Source organism: Felis catus, chromosome D1, assembly GCF_018350175.1.
Source record: "Felis catus isolate Fca126 chromosome D1, F.catus_Fca126_mat1.0, whole genome shotgun sequence".
Taxonomy (NCBI): domain Eukaryota; kingdom Metazoa; phylum Chordata; class Mammalia; order Carnivora; family Felidae; genus Felis; species Felis catus.
This window is the reverse complement of record NC_058377.1, coordinates 67,146,778-67,163,171: the sequence shown is the minus strand read 5'-3', so window position 1 is coordinate 67,163,171 and position 16,394 is coordinate 67,146,778. Positions and strand designations below refer to the sequence as shown.

General features: G+C 44.7%; 1 protein-coding gene and 1 long non-coding RNA gene across 17 annotated transcripts in view; one reads left to right on the top strand and one right to left on the bottom strand.

The window, feature by feature from the left end:
- The window catches only part of LOC109491996, a 181,800-nt gene that overhangs the window by 77,171 nt on the left and 88,235 nt on the right, over positions 1–16,394 (bottom strand). The gene's annotated exons all lie outside the window — the stretch shown is intronic.
- Positions 1–16,394, top strand: part of IRAG1 (inositol 1,4,5-triphosphate receptor associated 1) — a 120,526-nt gene that overhangs the window by 59,529 nt on the left and 44,603 nt on the right. For 6 of the 15 annotated variants that reach the window (XM_006937098.4, XM_019812057.3, XM_006937099.4 and 3 more), the window contains 8 exons: positions 2,120–2,220; positions 3,312–3,382; positions 5,542–5,715; positions 6,280–6,357; positions 7,126–7,178; positions 7,382–7,429; positions 8,609–9,229; positions 11,068–11,146. In XM_006937098.4, the coding sequence (XP_006937160.2) occupies positions 2,120–2,220; positions 3,312–3,382; positions 5,542–5,715; positions 6,280–6,357; positions 7,126–7,178; positions 7,382–7,429; positions 8,609–9,229; positions 11,068–11,146 (1,225 nt within the window). The remainder of the gene's footprint in view (positions 1–2,119; positions 2,221–3,311; positions 3,383–5,541; positions 5,716–6,279; positions 6,358–7,125; positions 7,179–7,381; positions 7,430–8,608; positions 9,230–11,067; positions 11,147–16,394) is intronic. The other 9 variants (XM_006937101.3, XM_019812054.1, XM_003992992.4 and 6 more) reach the window with 7 other exon arrangements.

Here is a 16,394-nt window from a genome sequence, read left to right as displayed (position 1 = left end):
TGATAAATCCCTAATGCCCAGTTATGTCTTTTACTAATGCTGTTCCCTTTGCCCAAAACCTCTTCCCTACTATCTTTGTCTTACAAGCTCCCATCCATCCTTCAAAACCTAGCTCAAATGTCCTCTCTTCTGGAGAGTCTTCAACTCCCCTGATGAGTTTTCCTTCTTTTCCTTTGAACTTTCACAGAATGTGGTCCATTTCTTTTCAGCTTAAATTTATTATAAGTATTTATTACTTCTCTGTATCCCTTGCTTGTGAGGTCTTGAGGGTCTTTGTTTTTCAAGCTGTTCCTGGCACATGATGGATAACTAAAGTGTCTTTGTTGAAGGAGAGAGAAAAGTTATATGACAGTAATAAAACTATTTATTGAAAACGCCAGTCATGTGCTAGGTGCTTTTTCAACATTATTTTTAAAACTCACATCAACCTTGTGAGTTAGATTTTATGATCATGGGGTATAGAGAGGTTAAATAACTTGCTCAAGGACACACAGCTAGTGGATGGTGAGCATAAATTTGAGCACAGGTCTGTATGATTCTTCCAATAGGCAATACTGTTTTCTACTCCTCCTATCTAGCCAAAGTCCCTGCCCAAACTTTCCTTCCATGTGCTCAGAGATTCTGAGTGCTTCCACCTCCTCCAATCCCTGCACCTCTCTCCAGCTGAAGAGGTCTTGGAACACAGGGATCTGGCATTCCCTGGCCTGACTCTGAGACAACTCTCTATCTCATCCAGCCTTTATGTTTGAAGCCAAGGGAGGGGAGGAGATACAAATGAAAATGGGAAGAGCTGATTTCACTAAAAATTGTGGGATTTAAGAAGTACACATAGCACCATATGGAACCCACTTAACAACAAGTAATAATGAGAAAAGGAGAGAAGGCCTCCCCACCAACCTTGCAAAGAGTCAATACATATACACTAAGGGCTCAAGAACACAGCTCAGCCCTGGGTCTGTGAGGGCAGCCCCCAGGCAATGGCTTCAGGAGGGCCATTAGCTCCAGAAGGACACAGTCCTCAAAGTGGCAATGGCGACCCACTGCTCTGAAGCTCCAGGAAGCCACACCAATAGTGGGAGGTGGTGTAATGTGACATGCTTAAGAGTGTTAGCAGACAGGTCTTGGCAGGGACTGTGTGGTGTTCATAGAGAGCCCTGGCAGCACACACCAGTAAGGGGGTTGGGGATCAGGGAAGAAGAGAAGGAAAACGATAAGGGTACATATAAGAGGACCCCTAGAGAGATGCCCAGACATAACTGGGAATGATTCTGAGATGGAAATACAGCAACAGTAGGTGGCAAAAGAACCAGAGAGACACTGTATGTTACTGTTATCTAGTCCTATTTTTATCCCCAGTACACTTAGGCGTGGGAAAGTGCAAGTTGACATGCATCTTTATGGACCTTATTGTATACCCTATAGTGCTTTATTCGATTCACTTATTCACTCACTCAACCAATATTTATTATAGTCCAGATATGGTATTACCATTCAGACAACCATCACAGTGTAACCGTATACTGATTTCACTACAGCCTCACCAACCCAGAATGGAAAAACTCTCATGTTTACTGTTAGTAGTTTTATTTAATGGTTTTGAAATACCTAAAAAATCTAAGTACTGGCTAATAACTTTTGTCCTAATTTCAGAAATGTGTAATTAGATAAACATTTTTCAAGGTTATACAAATTAAATGTCACAAATTAAATTATCAAAATGTCACAATTATCCCAATATGGGCTCTCAGTGAATATCGGGAATGTGTGGATGCATCCTTCCCCAGTCTGGCTGGCTGCAGCCTAAGCCTCTGCACCATTCTTTTTCTAGATTCTTAGTGAGGACTAACCAGGGGTGGCTTAGAGGTTCCCAAAACTTGGTGCATGAAAAGTAGAACATGTTAAGCTCAGTGAATGCTTGCTGGGGAATGAAGGAGAAATGGTGTTTTTACTTTCTTGCTTTCCTTTTTTCCCCCTTGAATAATCCAAATAAACTGCATTCAACCTTTATCAAGATGGTTCTGAGTGTCATGATACTGGAATAAATGCTCTAGCTCCACCTCCTGGGAGCTTCCATCATCCTAAGTCTAACTCCATCTGTGTTTTTGTTCTGAACCACCAGGGCCCTCACACTGCAGAAATATCCTGCAGTCCACCTACCATCATCCTGACTGGGGAGGCCAGTACACCAGAAGGAGAAACTGATAAAAACCTAGTCAACAGGTACATTCCATGTGCCTAATCTTTGTGCTATATAGAACAATATTCCCTACAGTATGAGGATTAAATAGATAGATAGATAGATAGATAGATAGATCTTCTTCATTGATCATTTTATTGATGAAATACAATCAAGCACTTTTTCCAAATGTGAGCAAAAGCTTGGGATTTTTTCCATTATCTCCCGCACCCCCAAATTATTTTTCTTCTCCTGGATCTGGCTCTTTGCACTTTAAGAAAAGCACAAATCATGCAGGCAGTTTTGTATAATAACTGCCCAGATATTTGCAAACAGACCTGAGAGATATGAGTCTTTGGAGAATCCTGCCCCTGGCTGAAGTGTGTCCTGTGTGGAAGATGAGCCAAGGACATTGGCTCATATACACAGGGATGTCACTGCCTCAGTTTGGCACAGCACTAGTACATGCATTGGTTTAACTGGAATGAGATTGTGTAAGTATAGTTTCCAAAAAGCTACAAAGATCATTCTCATACAGATATATAGTAAGCATGTGTCAAAGATTTCTTGAACTCATTGACAAGGGAACCATGAGGATAACAAAGCCAGTTCAAAAGAGGATATAAGAGATGGAAATATGTATATAATCAGTGAGGAGGAAAAGAATGCTGGAATAAGATCGCTAAGTTAGACATAAAATAGGTTAATATTCCACAAGGCAATGAAACCTTGTTTTTTTTAATCTTTCTTCTCCAGAAATCATCTACATCTCTTCCAGACAATTATTCACATTTTATGAGTTTTCTACAGTTAGATGTTCACTCAGTCTGGGCCCTAATGAACAGTAAATAGTCAAAGTTACATTTCCTTAGGGAAGTGTTTCAAAAACCTTAGCAAGCATCAGAATCACCTAGGGGGCATGTTCAATCAAGATGTCTGGGTCCCACCCCCCAGAGTTTCTGATCCATTTGGTCTGGGGTGGAACCTGAGAATTTGCATTTCTAACAAGTTCTCAAGCTTAGACAAGCTTGAAAGATGATGCTCTAGGACGACTTTGAAAGAATATACAGGTATCTGTGTGTTTACCAGTTGTGGACAAATTTGCTTAACAAGATGACTCTGTTCTGTCTTTCAGAGCTCACAGTCCCCATAGGAGGCTTTCTCACCGAAACTTGAAGGTTTCCACTGTTTCGCTGACTTCTGTGGGTAAGGGCTAGTCCAATTTATCTTATTTCTGTAGAGACAGGGGTCCGGCTGAAGTTGTGTTTGAGCAGGAAGGCTAAGATCTGGCAGCTTAGCCAGGCTCAGCCCCTTCCCCTCTCTTAATTCTCAGGCAGGTCCATAACTATGAGCCCAAGAGGGCAAAGTCAGTCTGCCCCTCTGTGTTTGAGCCCAGAAGAAGTATGATATCTGATTATAATTTATTTGGTAAAAAGACAAGGCCAGGGGGTAAAGAAAAAGATGAGGAAGTCAAAGAGAATACAGCTGGGTGAGGCTCAATTCTGGGGTTCAGGGGGCAGAGGCCTCCACCTCCTGCTAGAAAGGCCCACATCCAGGTAGGTACGTGCCTGAATGCAAGCATGGCTGCCCCAACCACCAGTTAATTCTCCAAGTGGTTTCTCAGGGTCTGTTCTGGACAATTGGAACAGAGATGTCATACAGATTTGGTCTCTGCTTTCATGTTGCTCATAGTCTATGAGCAGACTAAGACGTGAACAGATATAATCAAGACACTATATTTTAAGGCCCTTCACAGAAGTGTTAGGGAAACTGAGGCAAGAAGGGGACAAATTCTGTCTGGGGAGGGGGAAGGCTGGATAGGGATTCCAGATGAAAGAGTATTTGAGTTCTACCTCAGAGAGTTGGACAGACAGACAAGAGGAACAAAAAGCATTCAAGGTGGAAGAAACAACATGGTGGAGATGCAGGAACCATAACAGAGTAACAGAGTGACTGAATGTTCTGATGTGTGTATTAGGGTCAGGGCTCTTTCAAAGGCTAGAAACCTAACTTAAACTCTTACACCAAAAATACATACATACATACATACATACATACATACATACATTCATACATAAAAATAAATAAAAGCCAGGTTTTGTGGTTTCAAGGAGTGCTGAATCCAGGTGCTCAAGTTGGGTCATTAGTAATTGGTTTATCCCATTTCTAAAGTTTCATGTGTTTGCTTCTTTTTTGTTTGTTCATTTGTTTTTTTGTTTGTTTGTTTGCAAATGGCTACCAGCAACTCCAGGCTTATGTTGCATCAGTGGAAATAGAGTGCCTCTTCCTGTACACTCAACACAATTCTAAGACTTGCCTCTTCCTGGCCTCCCATGGCGATCCCTGAGTCAATCACTATGGCCAGGGGGATTGAACTCATTGACTGGCCAAGGCTGGGGTGAGGTGGGGGATAGGATTTATCTTCTTCCTAACTAACATAATTGAGACTCAGAGGAGTTTCATCCAAAGCAAACTGGGGAACTACAACCAGAAGAAGGGGAAAGGGAGGCTGTAGAGGCACAATGAGAGCTATTCATCACCAAGGGGGATGGGAGGGAGCTTAGGAGAAATATGTGGGATGGGCAAAAGTGCTGGGCCAAGTTTGGCTTTTGCACATGACTAGGGACCATGAGGAATCCTGATGAGGTAAGGCAGGAGGATTGCAAGGTCAGATATGGCTCTTAGGAAAATCACTCTGATAGGCAGTGGAAGATGGGATGAAGGGGAGAGCCTGAAGGTAAAGGACCTAGGAAGTGACTGTTGTAATTGTTCAGGTGAGATCTAAGAAACAAGAATGGAGAGGAGGCACAATTTCCAGAGATATTTATGAAGTAAATGATGATCAGGACTTGATGATCAGTAGATGGGACGTGAAGAGACTGAGGAAAGAGTGTGGAGTGACTTCCATGTTTCTGAGCAGCTGGGGAAAGTGGTGTCATTCACCCAGAGAAGACCTGCTGGAGAAGAGACAGTTTTGGAGAAGGATGGGGGTAGACAGTGTGAGTAGAGGAAAGAAGGGAGGGAAGGTGGCCATGATCTTTGGAGTGTTCCCTTTATCCACACATCTTAAGCTCACTAGCTTGTTGAAGAAACAGAGACCTGAAGGATGAACACACTAGGGAAACAGCATAGAGGTGGAGCTCCTGATGGCTTTCCCTAATGGCAGAGTTTAGGACAGTACTGGGAACCTGTTACAGAGGACTTGCCACAACCACAGACTACAGGCAGCCCTATCTGTCTCCCTAGCCCAGCATTAGGGCCAATGTTTGGCTGGCTGAGTCCACTCTGGGCAGCTTCCCTGGGCTGGGGTGTTGGGGGACCAAGGATCCCATGGCTCTTGCCTCATGTTCACCCTCCCACTGTAGACCCTGCAGGGCACATTATTGACCTGGTACATGACCAGCTGCCAGATATCAGCATCTCAGAGGAGGACAAAAAGAAAAACCTGGCGCTGCTGGAAGAAGCCAAGTTGGTGAGTGAACGATTCCTGACTCGCCGCGGGAGGAAGTCCAAGAGCTGCCCTGGAGACTCCCAGTCAGGTAGGATGCACAGGTGGCTGCCCTGAACACGTCCAAGGTGGGGTGGGGGATAGGGAGGTCCAGGCCCCAGTTGTGGGAGCTCTGCTTCCAAGAGGTGGCCTTTGACTTGCCTGCCCCCAGGCCTCTAGACCCTAGGAGGACTGAGTCCTGTGGAAGGAATCTTGTGAGGAGAAGACATCTTACTCTGTTTCAGAAGCTCTAAAAATACTGATCCCACTTTAGTTCAGAAAACTCTGCTTTTCATTTTTTAGGCCTATTGTGTTTTTGTTTCACCAAGAAAGGTTAGCCCATATGATACCCATGAATTTAGCATGGGTTTCCCCTCCCTGAATCCTGCATAGAGAGAAATCCCTGTGTGATGCCCGTGTGCACAGGCTCCTGGACCACTCTGCATGGATGGAGTCCTCCTGCGGTAGGAGCCTTATCTGGCAGTCCAGAATCAGTCCCTGTCCCTGACGAAATGATCCTAGTTCCCAGGGATCAGATATACCTGAAAGGATGTCTTTGTTTAGCTGAAGTTGTAAACCTACACAAATGCTGGCCAGTTTGTGTCTGTTTCCACAGCTGTTGCCTTGAACCTCAGCCCCGGAGCTTCTCCTGCATCCTCTCAAAGCAACTCGCTTACTGTTCCCACGCCGCCTGGTGAGGTCCAGTGCCCCTGGCTTCTCCCTTTGGGTGGCAGCTGAGCCCCTCCCATGGCCTGAGCAGGATGCCTCCTATCTTGCAAGCTTTCTAGTCAGGACCCCTGTTTGGTCTCCTCCTCAGAGGGCTCCCAGCTAGGCCTGGCTGGGCTGGCTCTGAGGAGGTGGATGTACTTTCTATTGGGGTTCTGAGCTCATGTGGGGAGACAGGCCTAGCCCAGGATGAGGCCAGGTAGGAGAGGATGGAGGCAAGGTTGTGGGAAGGAGGCTAAAACTGGTGCTTTCTCTGCTAAGAGAGGACTTGCAGAGAGATCACCTCAGAGCTTATTTAGAAAGGCTTCTATTTGGACCACTCTTTTATTTTTTGGTTTCTTCCCTTTCATTAGGCTGTGTATGGGGCCACACCCTCAAACCAGCTCAGAAAGGGTCATGGTGCCAGGAGGAGCGGCATGCCCTTGTCCGAGTTGTGGGGCAAGCTCAGGCTCCAGCCAGGCAGCCTGGGTTCAATTCCCAGTGCTGATACTTCCTGGATACATGGCCTTGATGTCCCTCTGCCTCAGTTTCCTCATGTGGTTTTTATGTTGATTAAATGAGGGCTCACCACAGAACCTGACATGTGGGAGACACTCAACAAATGGTGATGTTACTGGCAACCAGGCCTGAGGGAACTGGGGGAGGACATTCTGGGGAAGTAGATGTGTTTTTGCTAAAGAATCAGCTGACAGTCTGGAGTGCTGGACATCACTCACCAGTGTCTGGACCATTCCAGGTTTGGATGCATGCAGTGGCCCAGAGTCTCCTTTGCTTGGAGCACCACCACAGGTAACAGGGGCCCAGTTTGGGGTTTCTATGCTACCTGGTCTCTCTTCTTATCCCTTAACCCCTGTAAGACCCTCCATGATGTATTGAGATGAGGGTTCTGAGAGGGGGAGACATCTATTACCTCTAGAGGCCTCTTTGAGGGTATTTCAAGAGGAGATATGATTTCTTCACATCGCTATCTGACTTGTGTTTACTTTCTCCAGCAGAAGGGGGATGAGGCCGAAGTCTCTTCACCTCATCTTGGCGAGCCTGTGAGTGTGAACTCTGCCCAATCTGCATGATTCGGGTGGGGGAGACACTGTTCCAAAAGCCTAGGCTGGCCCTGGGCAGCCTGCGAGTGGGTGTACATGAGTGGAGGGTCAAGGCTGGGGAGCTGGAAGGTTCCTCTGTCCTATCATGATGGGAATTCTGAAGTGGAGGGGGGTAAGGAGGCAGGATTCAGTGGGGATCACCTCCATGGTGGCCCTGCTTATATCCCTGCACCCTCACTCAGGCCACTAGCCAGAAACCAGGGGGATTACTAGGCCCAGCAGCAGTCAGGCAAGACTGCTGCTTTTTCAGCTCTAGTGAAAATTGCAGTAAAGTTCCAGCCCCTGGGTAGGATTCTTCCTGGGGGCAGCCTGGAAAATCTCACCTTTGCTGATGAGCACTAGAAGGATCCCATCCCTACTCAGAGCAAAGTGCTCAAAGTGGTGTCGAGGGCAGCATAAAATATAATATCATCTAGAACTGGGGCTGGAATAGAGTTCTCTTGGAGAGTTTCAGTACTCACACAAGATAGCCACACAAATACCCCAACATAGACCTCTAGGCTCCTCACAAGGCAGGTTTCCTTCAGGAAATAAAATAAGAATGCAGAAAGATATCACTTTTGCAAGAATCACCTGATTCAATGGTCTTTAACCTCTTTTGGATCATGAAACTTTCTGAGGAAGTATTGAAAGCTGTGGATTCTCTTCCCAGAAAAACATAACACGCACACATAAACACACATATACATTTTCCATAATTCCAGAGGTTACCAAATCTGATGAGAAATTGAGTCCCTAAGAGTTAAAGTCCTTGCCAAGAAGAGTCAGGACTAGAAACCAGAGCCACTGAGTCAAGGCCAAAACTTGTGGCTGCCCCCAAGCTGCCCTCTATTCACTGTCCTCCACAGATCCTAGCCCTTGGGAAGTTCTTGGCAAATTGTGTATGGCAGGTCCCCTTGTCCTGTCTATTTTATAGACCTCAGGCTTGTCTGTGGATCCCTTTTACTGGTTCAGACTTGACTGAGAAGCCCTCCCCTAGCACTTAGTGCACACACAGGCACACATACACACAGGCACCTTAGCAGGTCTGTGGGGGCAGAGGCCTCACAGTGGAAGCGGCCACACCTCTTTCCTCTCTAGCCTGCCTCTATAGTCCTAGCTCTACCTTGTCTCTTTCAGAAGAATGTCTCCAAAGGGCTAGCTGACCGGAAGCAGAATGACCAGAGGAAAGTGTCTCAGGGCAGGCTGACTCCTCGTTCTCCCACAACTGAGAAGTCCAAAGAAATTGCCATTGAACAAAAGGAAAACTGTGATCCCCTCCAGTGCTCTGAGGCCACACACAAGGGCTCAGCTTCCAGCATAGGCAGTGGTGGGAAAATGGCCTTGAATAGCCCTCAGCCTGGTCCTGCTGAAAATGACCTGGGAAAGGTGCTTCTGAAGACGGCCAGAGAGGGCAACCCTCTGCCTAGAGGTCCAGCCCAGGGTTCTGGAGGGGCAGCTCCCCTGGCCCCCCAGGAAAAAGGTACAGCTGGAGAGCCGACAGGGTCAAAGTTTGGCTCCAAAGCTGAGCTGCGGTCCCCTGTTTCTCGGCCACCCCTATTGAGGGGGGTCTCCTGGGACAGTGGTCCTGAAGAACCTGGCCCCCGGCTGCAGAAAGTGCTTGCCAAGCTGCCTCTGGCAGAGGAAGAGAAGCGTTTTTCGGGCAAAGCTGGCAGCAAGCTGGCCAAGGCACCTGGACTCAAAGACTTTCAGATACAAGTGCAGCCAGTGAGGATGCAGAAACTGACTAAGCTCCGAGAGGTGGGTTCCTGAGGGCCAGCTGGGCAGGGTGTACACTCCAGGTCCTTCCTGAGCTTCAGATCTCTGGGCCAAGCTGGACTTGGGGCAAGGTAGCTCTGGCCTGGACTTGGGCCTTATAGGGCCCTAAACTTCCCTACCCTGATAAATCAGGCCCACTCTATAGCCTCTTCTTCATAAGTGCCAGTTTCAGGTGAGTGAGTGTGGGATATAGTTGCCACACAAAGCCACATTTTAAGCCACATTTTAAGGCAGTTATATGGAGGGGCACATGGGCCCTCAGGACTGGGCTGTGTTTTCCTCTCCAGCCAGAGCTGGAAGCTCATAAACAGGAAGCCCTTGATGGAGCACCTTGTCATGCCTAGGCCTGGGATAGGCAAGGACGGAATAGCTTTTCCCTGTCAGGCCCCCCAGCTTTCCTTCCTGATGCCTGTTAACAAAGGGCCTTAAATCCATCTTCAAGGATAATGATGGCCATGAGGGACTGCTCCCCCTGTGGTGAATTTCTTCCAATGTCTGTGACGTCCCCAACTTTCACTGGCCACCAAACTAGGCACAGTAGTCTCTCATGGGGCTGTCACCCTGTGCAGGGGGATATTGGGAGTGTCCAGCGATGTAGGGGACAGAAACAGGGTGTGGGGGCAAGAAGAGGTTAACAGGACAAAGGAATCATTACCCAGTCCTCTCTTCCCCAGAGGGCCAACCCAGGCTGCAGGTCAAGGCAACTGGGATTCCATGGGGTGGGACCTGGCACCCTCATGGCCGGAACTGGACAAGGATCTCCTGGCTTCCCTGCAGAATGGGTGTGAGATGGGGAAGGAAAAGAGGTATCTGATAGTGGTCAAGCACAAGAGAGGAGGTTTCTGTGCTAGCAGGGACACATTGCAACATGTCCTATTCAGAAACCTTCATTGCTATTCAGAAACTTTCCACAAGGCTCTGAATTGAATGCTCTGGGGAGCTGCTAAGGAAACAGGTAAAGGGCCCTGGCCAATTACTTTCATTTGGGCTATGAGCACCCTCTGCTGGCCCCTTCCCTTCCTTCTTTACACAGGGGGTAAACCACTCAAGTGGCCCCTGCTATACCTGAAGATCCCTTTGTAAGCACGATAAGGGGCGAGGAAATCTGTCAGACACTGGAAGTGCTGGTCTGGTGCTGATTGACTTGGAGCAGGTGTGAGCCTACCTGTGCCATATACATGTGGTTGGCATCCCCATCTCTCCTGGACTTTGACTGCTGTGGCCCCAGGCAGTATAGTGGGGTGGCAATTCTCAGGCCTCATTTGTCTGGAGAGTTTAACAACTCAAGGGATGCCATAACAGGCCACTGGGGAACTGGGAGAGAAGTTGTAATTCCTGGGAGTGGGCATTCACTGCCCTAAACAGCAGGGCTAGAAGCTCTAGCCAGCTCAAAGCACAGTCATGAGCTCAAGAAAGATCATTTCCAGCGGGAGCTTCATACACATCTAGGGGACAATCCTGTCCCCAGAGTCCTGGGATCTGCTTCTGTTTGTTGTATAGCTCTCAGCCACAGTGTGGCTGGAGCATTTGCCCAGAGGCCCACAGGCTTATTTAAAAGTCAGACCATGCCAAGGACAATTCTTAGCTCAAGGAATGTGGTGCTAATGGTGGGTTTTCAGGCACCTTTATGGGCTGGGAGAGGAGCAGTCTTCCAGGTGCCTTTCATATACCACCACGTTATGACTGTCCAACCACCTTTGAGGCTGCCCTTAGTACCTCCCACATGAAGCTGAGTGAACACAGGCCCAAAGACAGAACCGAGAGATGAGTTCAGCCTGATGTTATCATCCAAAATGTTGTTTTCTTCTTTTCTTAAAAAGGAGCACATCCTGATGAGAAATCAGAACTTAGTGGGGCTCAAGCTTCCAGACCTTAGCGAAGCAGCTGAGCAGGAAAAAGGTAGGTGTGGTCGGGGCAGATGCTCTTCTCAGGCCAGTGCTGGATTCATTTTCACCAGATCAAAGAAGGTGAATGTGTAAATACTAGACTTCCTGTCAGGGCCTTTGTCCCATTGGCAAGTGTGGGCCAAACACAGAGCAGGCCCTCAGTAAATATTTGCAGATAAATGAATGAATCAGATTATGTTTCCTGCCCACTCAGGAAACTTCTAAACTTGTCTCCTTCCAACCAACCCCCTGCTTCCGGACCCCGCCAGTCCTCTCTGAGCCTTGTTAGCACTTAGTGGGCCTGGAAGGGTGACCCAGGCCTGAACTTTTGACACTTCCTTTTCCTCTCACACCCAGGAAGCTACCCAAATAGAACAGTTCCTCTTTTCAAGACATCAGAGTCATCTCTTGCTTTCTAATTTACTGTCACCATGAAGTACAGACCCCAACCCTTTCCTCCCTGGCCCTTCAAGTCCCCACCTACCTACTCTGCCAGACTCATTTTCAGAAAATAAGACTTTGGGTCTCTTGCCTCCCTCCCTTCCCCCTTTCTCCTGGCTCACCTCTTCTATGGGTTATGCTACCTGTGGTTAGTCTCAGTACAGAAGCTTTCTGCCTAAGGATTGTTGTGTGAGCATGTCCAGGGTGCCACAACCATGTTGGAGGCCCTGATCTGAAATATAGTTAACTAACACCAACCTATTCAACATTAACAAGATTCTCAGAAGTAAAATTTCCAACAATTTTTTAAAGTACTAAATTAAAAAAATTAACCATCTGTAGAGGAAATCTCTGGAAAAGTATTGGATACTTTTCTACTTTTAGTTTTTAATTTGCTTATTAAAGAAGATTCAAAACACTAGGAAAAGATTCAAAACCCCATAAATTCTGAAAAAAGCAATTTTTATTCTTTCCAGTATTTATAATTTTTTCACAATTGGTTTGATTGTGTAGATATAATTGCCTATATCTACTTTTAAAACTTATTTCATAACCAATTCCATATATTTTGGCTTGTCCTTTTATTTATCATTTGATGGGTGTATTATTGGGTATTTCAGATGTTTATAGTTCTTTTAAGTATGATTAATCACCCTACTTTAAACAACTTGGTACCTGTAGTTTTTTCTTTCTTCCTTCAAGTTACTCTCTTGGGATAAATTCTCAGGCTTGAGATTCATTGGGTCAAAGCATAGAAACATTTGCATTTACTAAATTGCTTCCAATGTGGAATGCTACCTGCAAAGACTGAGTGAGGACTCTTCCTCCTAAGAACTACCAGCAATTGACTTTGCTTTGCTTTTATTCCTTATGCGCCAGAATATAGTAAGAACCAGACACTCAATAAATGCCACTTTGCTATCACTTCAATTAATTTGCCAGCAAGCAAGTTCAAATTTAAACATTTTAAATATTTATTTACTCGGTTTTTTCTTATTGGGTAGGTTAGCTTTTCATCTCTTTATCCAAGTGTCCATTTGGGCCTTAGGTTTTTTGTTGGTTTGTTTCTTTTTTGTTGGTAATATATGTAAACTTTATAGATATTAACCTTTCATTGACTATATTTTTTTCTTGTAATTGATTTCCAGTTTCATACCATTATTATTGGAAAATATGCTTGATATAATTTCAGTCTTCTTAAATTTGAGACTCGTTTTGTGCCCTAACATATGATCTATCCTGGAGAATGCTCTATGTGCACTCGAGGAGAATATGTATTCTATTGCTTTTGAGTGGAATATTCTGTGTATATCTGTTAGGTCCAACTGGTCTAACGTGTCACATAAGGCCCATGTTTCCTTATTGATTTTCTGTCTGGATAATCTAACCATTAATGAAAGCGAGGGTATTAAAGTCCCTTACTATTATTGAAGTGCTGAAAATTTCTCCCTTTAGGTCTGTTAATATTTGTCTTATGTTGGGTGCATAAATATTTACAAATCTTATATCTTCTTGTCGGATTTGTATTTTTCTCAATACTTTTTCATTCTAACATTTTTCATTTAACGAGTTTTGTTATTGCAGAGAAATTATAAAGTCCTCATAATCATCTTTGCCTATCTTTTCCTTTGAGAAGTCTTCCATTATTTAAATCATTATAAAAAATTATTTCTCCTTGGGGCACCTGGGTGGCTCAGTCGGTTGAGCATCCGACTTTGGCTCAGGTCATGATCTCGTGGTCTGTGAGTTCAAGCCCGGTGTCGGGCTCTGTGCTGACAGCTCAGAGCCTGGAGCCTGTTTCAGATTCTGTGTCTCCCTCTCTCTCTGCCCCTCCCCCGCTCATACTCTGTCTCTCTCTGTTGAAAATAAACATAAAAAAATTTTTTAAATTATTTCTTGTTAATTGGGATAGCAAATCCATTTTCTAATAGTTTACAGTTTGATCTATTTTTTGCTAATACCTGTGAAATTTATTTTAAGATATTAGGTATTTGGAGATTTAAGATCCTATTATCTCAATAATATTTTGATAGTATGTATATTTCTTGTTGTTTTGTGGCTTAGACCATCATATACTATATTCTTTGTGTGTGTGTATATATATATATACGTATATATATATATATGTATATATATATATACATATATATATACATATATATATATATACTAGTGCTGGGCCCTTGATTCTGTTTTATTCTAATCAGTACTGTACCATTTTACTTACTGCCGCCATATAATATGTTTAGTATGTAGTGAGGTTACTTTTCTCTCATTGATCTTCTTTCTCAGAATATTCATTATATTCTAGATATAAAGATTCAGTGTGAAATAATGGAAAGAACAACTGGACAAAAAGTCAGGAGATTTGAGTTAATGTCCCAGTCCAGGAACCAGCTGACGGGTCTTTAAATATGTTCTTCCGGGGCGCCTGGTTGGCTCAGTCAGTTAAGCGTCCACCTTCAGCTCAGGTCATGATCTCACAGTCCATAGTTAGAGCCCTGCATCAGGTTCTATGCTGACAGCTCAGAGCCTGGAGCCTGCTTCGGATTCTGTGTCTCCCTCTCTCTGCCCCTCCCCTGCTCATGCTCTGTCTCTGTCCTCTGTCTCAAAAATAAATAAAAATATTTAAAAAAATTAAAAGAAAACAAATATGTTTTTCAACCTCTGTTCCCTCTTGGACTAGAGAGGACCTCAGAAGGCTCTTAACTTTAATCTAAGATTCAAAGATTACAAGTCTTTTCTAGTTTTGCCTATACCTATTTCTTACCTACCTTACCTCTTCTTACTTACCTATTTCTCTAAGTGAAATTTATACCATTTTATACCTACCTACCTATTTCTTTAAGTGAAATTTATACCATTTTATACAAGATTTTAATTGTGATTGCTCTAATGCTACACATTGGATTCAGAAGAACTGTCCTAATTTTGTTTGTTTTTACAGTTTATAGACTTTTAAATTACTTACTTTGAAAACATTTACTTCTCACTCAAATATATGGTTTGTCCCTCTATTGAGTATTCCTTTCTTTTTCCTCTAAAAGATTTGATGTTCTTGTACAGGTCTCCCATTTCTCTTATTGGGACACATTCTATGTGATTTATCATTTTGCTTGTTTATGAAGAAGACACTTTTCTTCATTGTATTTTCCTAGCTGATAATTAGTGGCATAAATGAATGCTGCTTGCTACTATACATGTTCCTTGTATATTAACAAATGGTAGAGGGATTACTACAGTGACTAGCACAATTACTATAACTAGGGTAATTATTACATCTCGGGTACTAGGCTAGGCATTTGATAATATTGTCCTGATCACTTGCAGGTCATTTCAAGCCAAAGATGTGAGGCTCACTGTTGGCTAATTCCCAGGCTGCATGCTGGGAATGCAGAGGTGAAAAAGGCTCAGGCCCTGCTGTCCACAAGAGGGCCTTTTCCTGGCTGTCATTATTAATCCCCTCAACTACCTCAACAACCTCCTATCCCTTCGACATTCCTGACCTCCTCACCCAGCTCAATCCGACTGTCCGCACTCAGCCAGAGGAATCTCTAAAATGCAAATCCAGTCTAGCATCTTCAGAGGCCTTCATTATGCTCTTAGAATGAGCACTGGAATCCTTAGTAGGATCTTCAAGGACCAGTGTCATTAACCCTGCTCCCCTCCCCCACATCTTTGAGGGCCACTCTCCTTTTCACTCTCAACATCTTGGACTTTCTTCAGCAACTCATTCCCCTTTCTTCTTAGGCTTGGCACAGGCTGTCCCCTCTACCTGGAATGTTCTTTCTCTCACCTTCTTTGCCTAATAAACTCCCATTCTTTAGATTTAGATTCTTAGATTTCTGCTCAAATGTCACTTTTCTAGAGAAGACTTTTCCAGCATCCCCAGATCCTTCTCTCTTATAAAACCTACAATAGTATGAAATGTAGTGTTTTAGTATTTCTCTAATTAATCTCTGTCCCACTAGGTAACAAGCTCCCAGAGAACAGTGACCTGTGTGTTTTGCTCAGCATTATATCCCTAGCTACAAGCCCATTGCCTGGAACACAGTAAGCACTCAATAAATGTTGAAAAAATGAATGAGCCTACTCTCACCTTCCAGGAGAGGAAATGCAAAGATAGACAATGTAACTATAATACATTGTGTTAAGATTTCAACAACACAAAGTATCTAGGAACACAGAGGAAGAAGCAGCCAACTTAGTAGGGGTAAGTGAGTCAGGGTTGGATTCCAGGAGGAGCAGCTTTGAGCTGAGGAAAAGAGGGGCCTCCCAGGCAGAGGGAACAGCAGGAGCAAAGGCACACAGGCATCTTCTAGTGCTTGGTATGTTCTGGGAACAGAAGGAATCGCATGTGAACCAAATATGGGTCATGTGTCCTAGTGAGATGGGCGGCAAGGGTGGAGGGTGAGGGCTTTAAGGGACAATTAATGAGTTTAAACTTTATTCAGGACCCCTTAGAAAGCCAGAGAAACCTGCAGATAAGGAAGCATCAGGATCAAAGTTGAGCTTGAGAATAATTCTTCTAGACAGATTGTGAAAGCTGGCCTGAAATGGGAGAGACTGAAGGCAGGGAGACTGGTAAGAGGGTATGGAAACAGTGTGGTGAGAGGTGACAAGACTGTAGACTGAGATGGACAGGAGGGAACATGGGAGGGACAGGTTTGAGAGCTATTTGGAGGTCAGCGTGGCAGGACTGGTGAGGATGGGCAAAGGGGGAGACCAGAAAGACCACCAGGTATGTGTCTGCATGGCCAAGGGGGTGACGATGTCATTAATCAGGATGGGAGCACAGGAGGAAGAGCTCACTTGAGGAG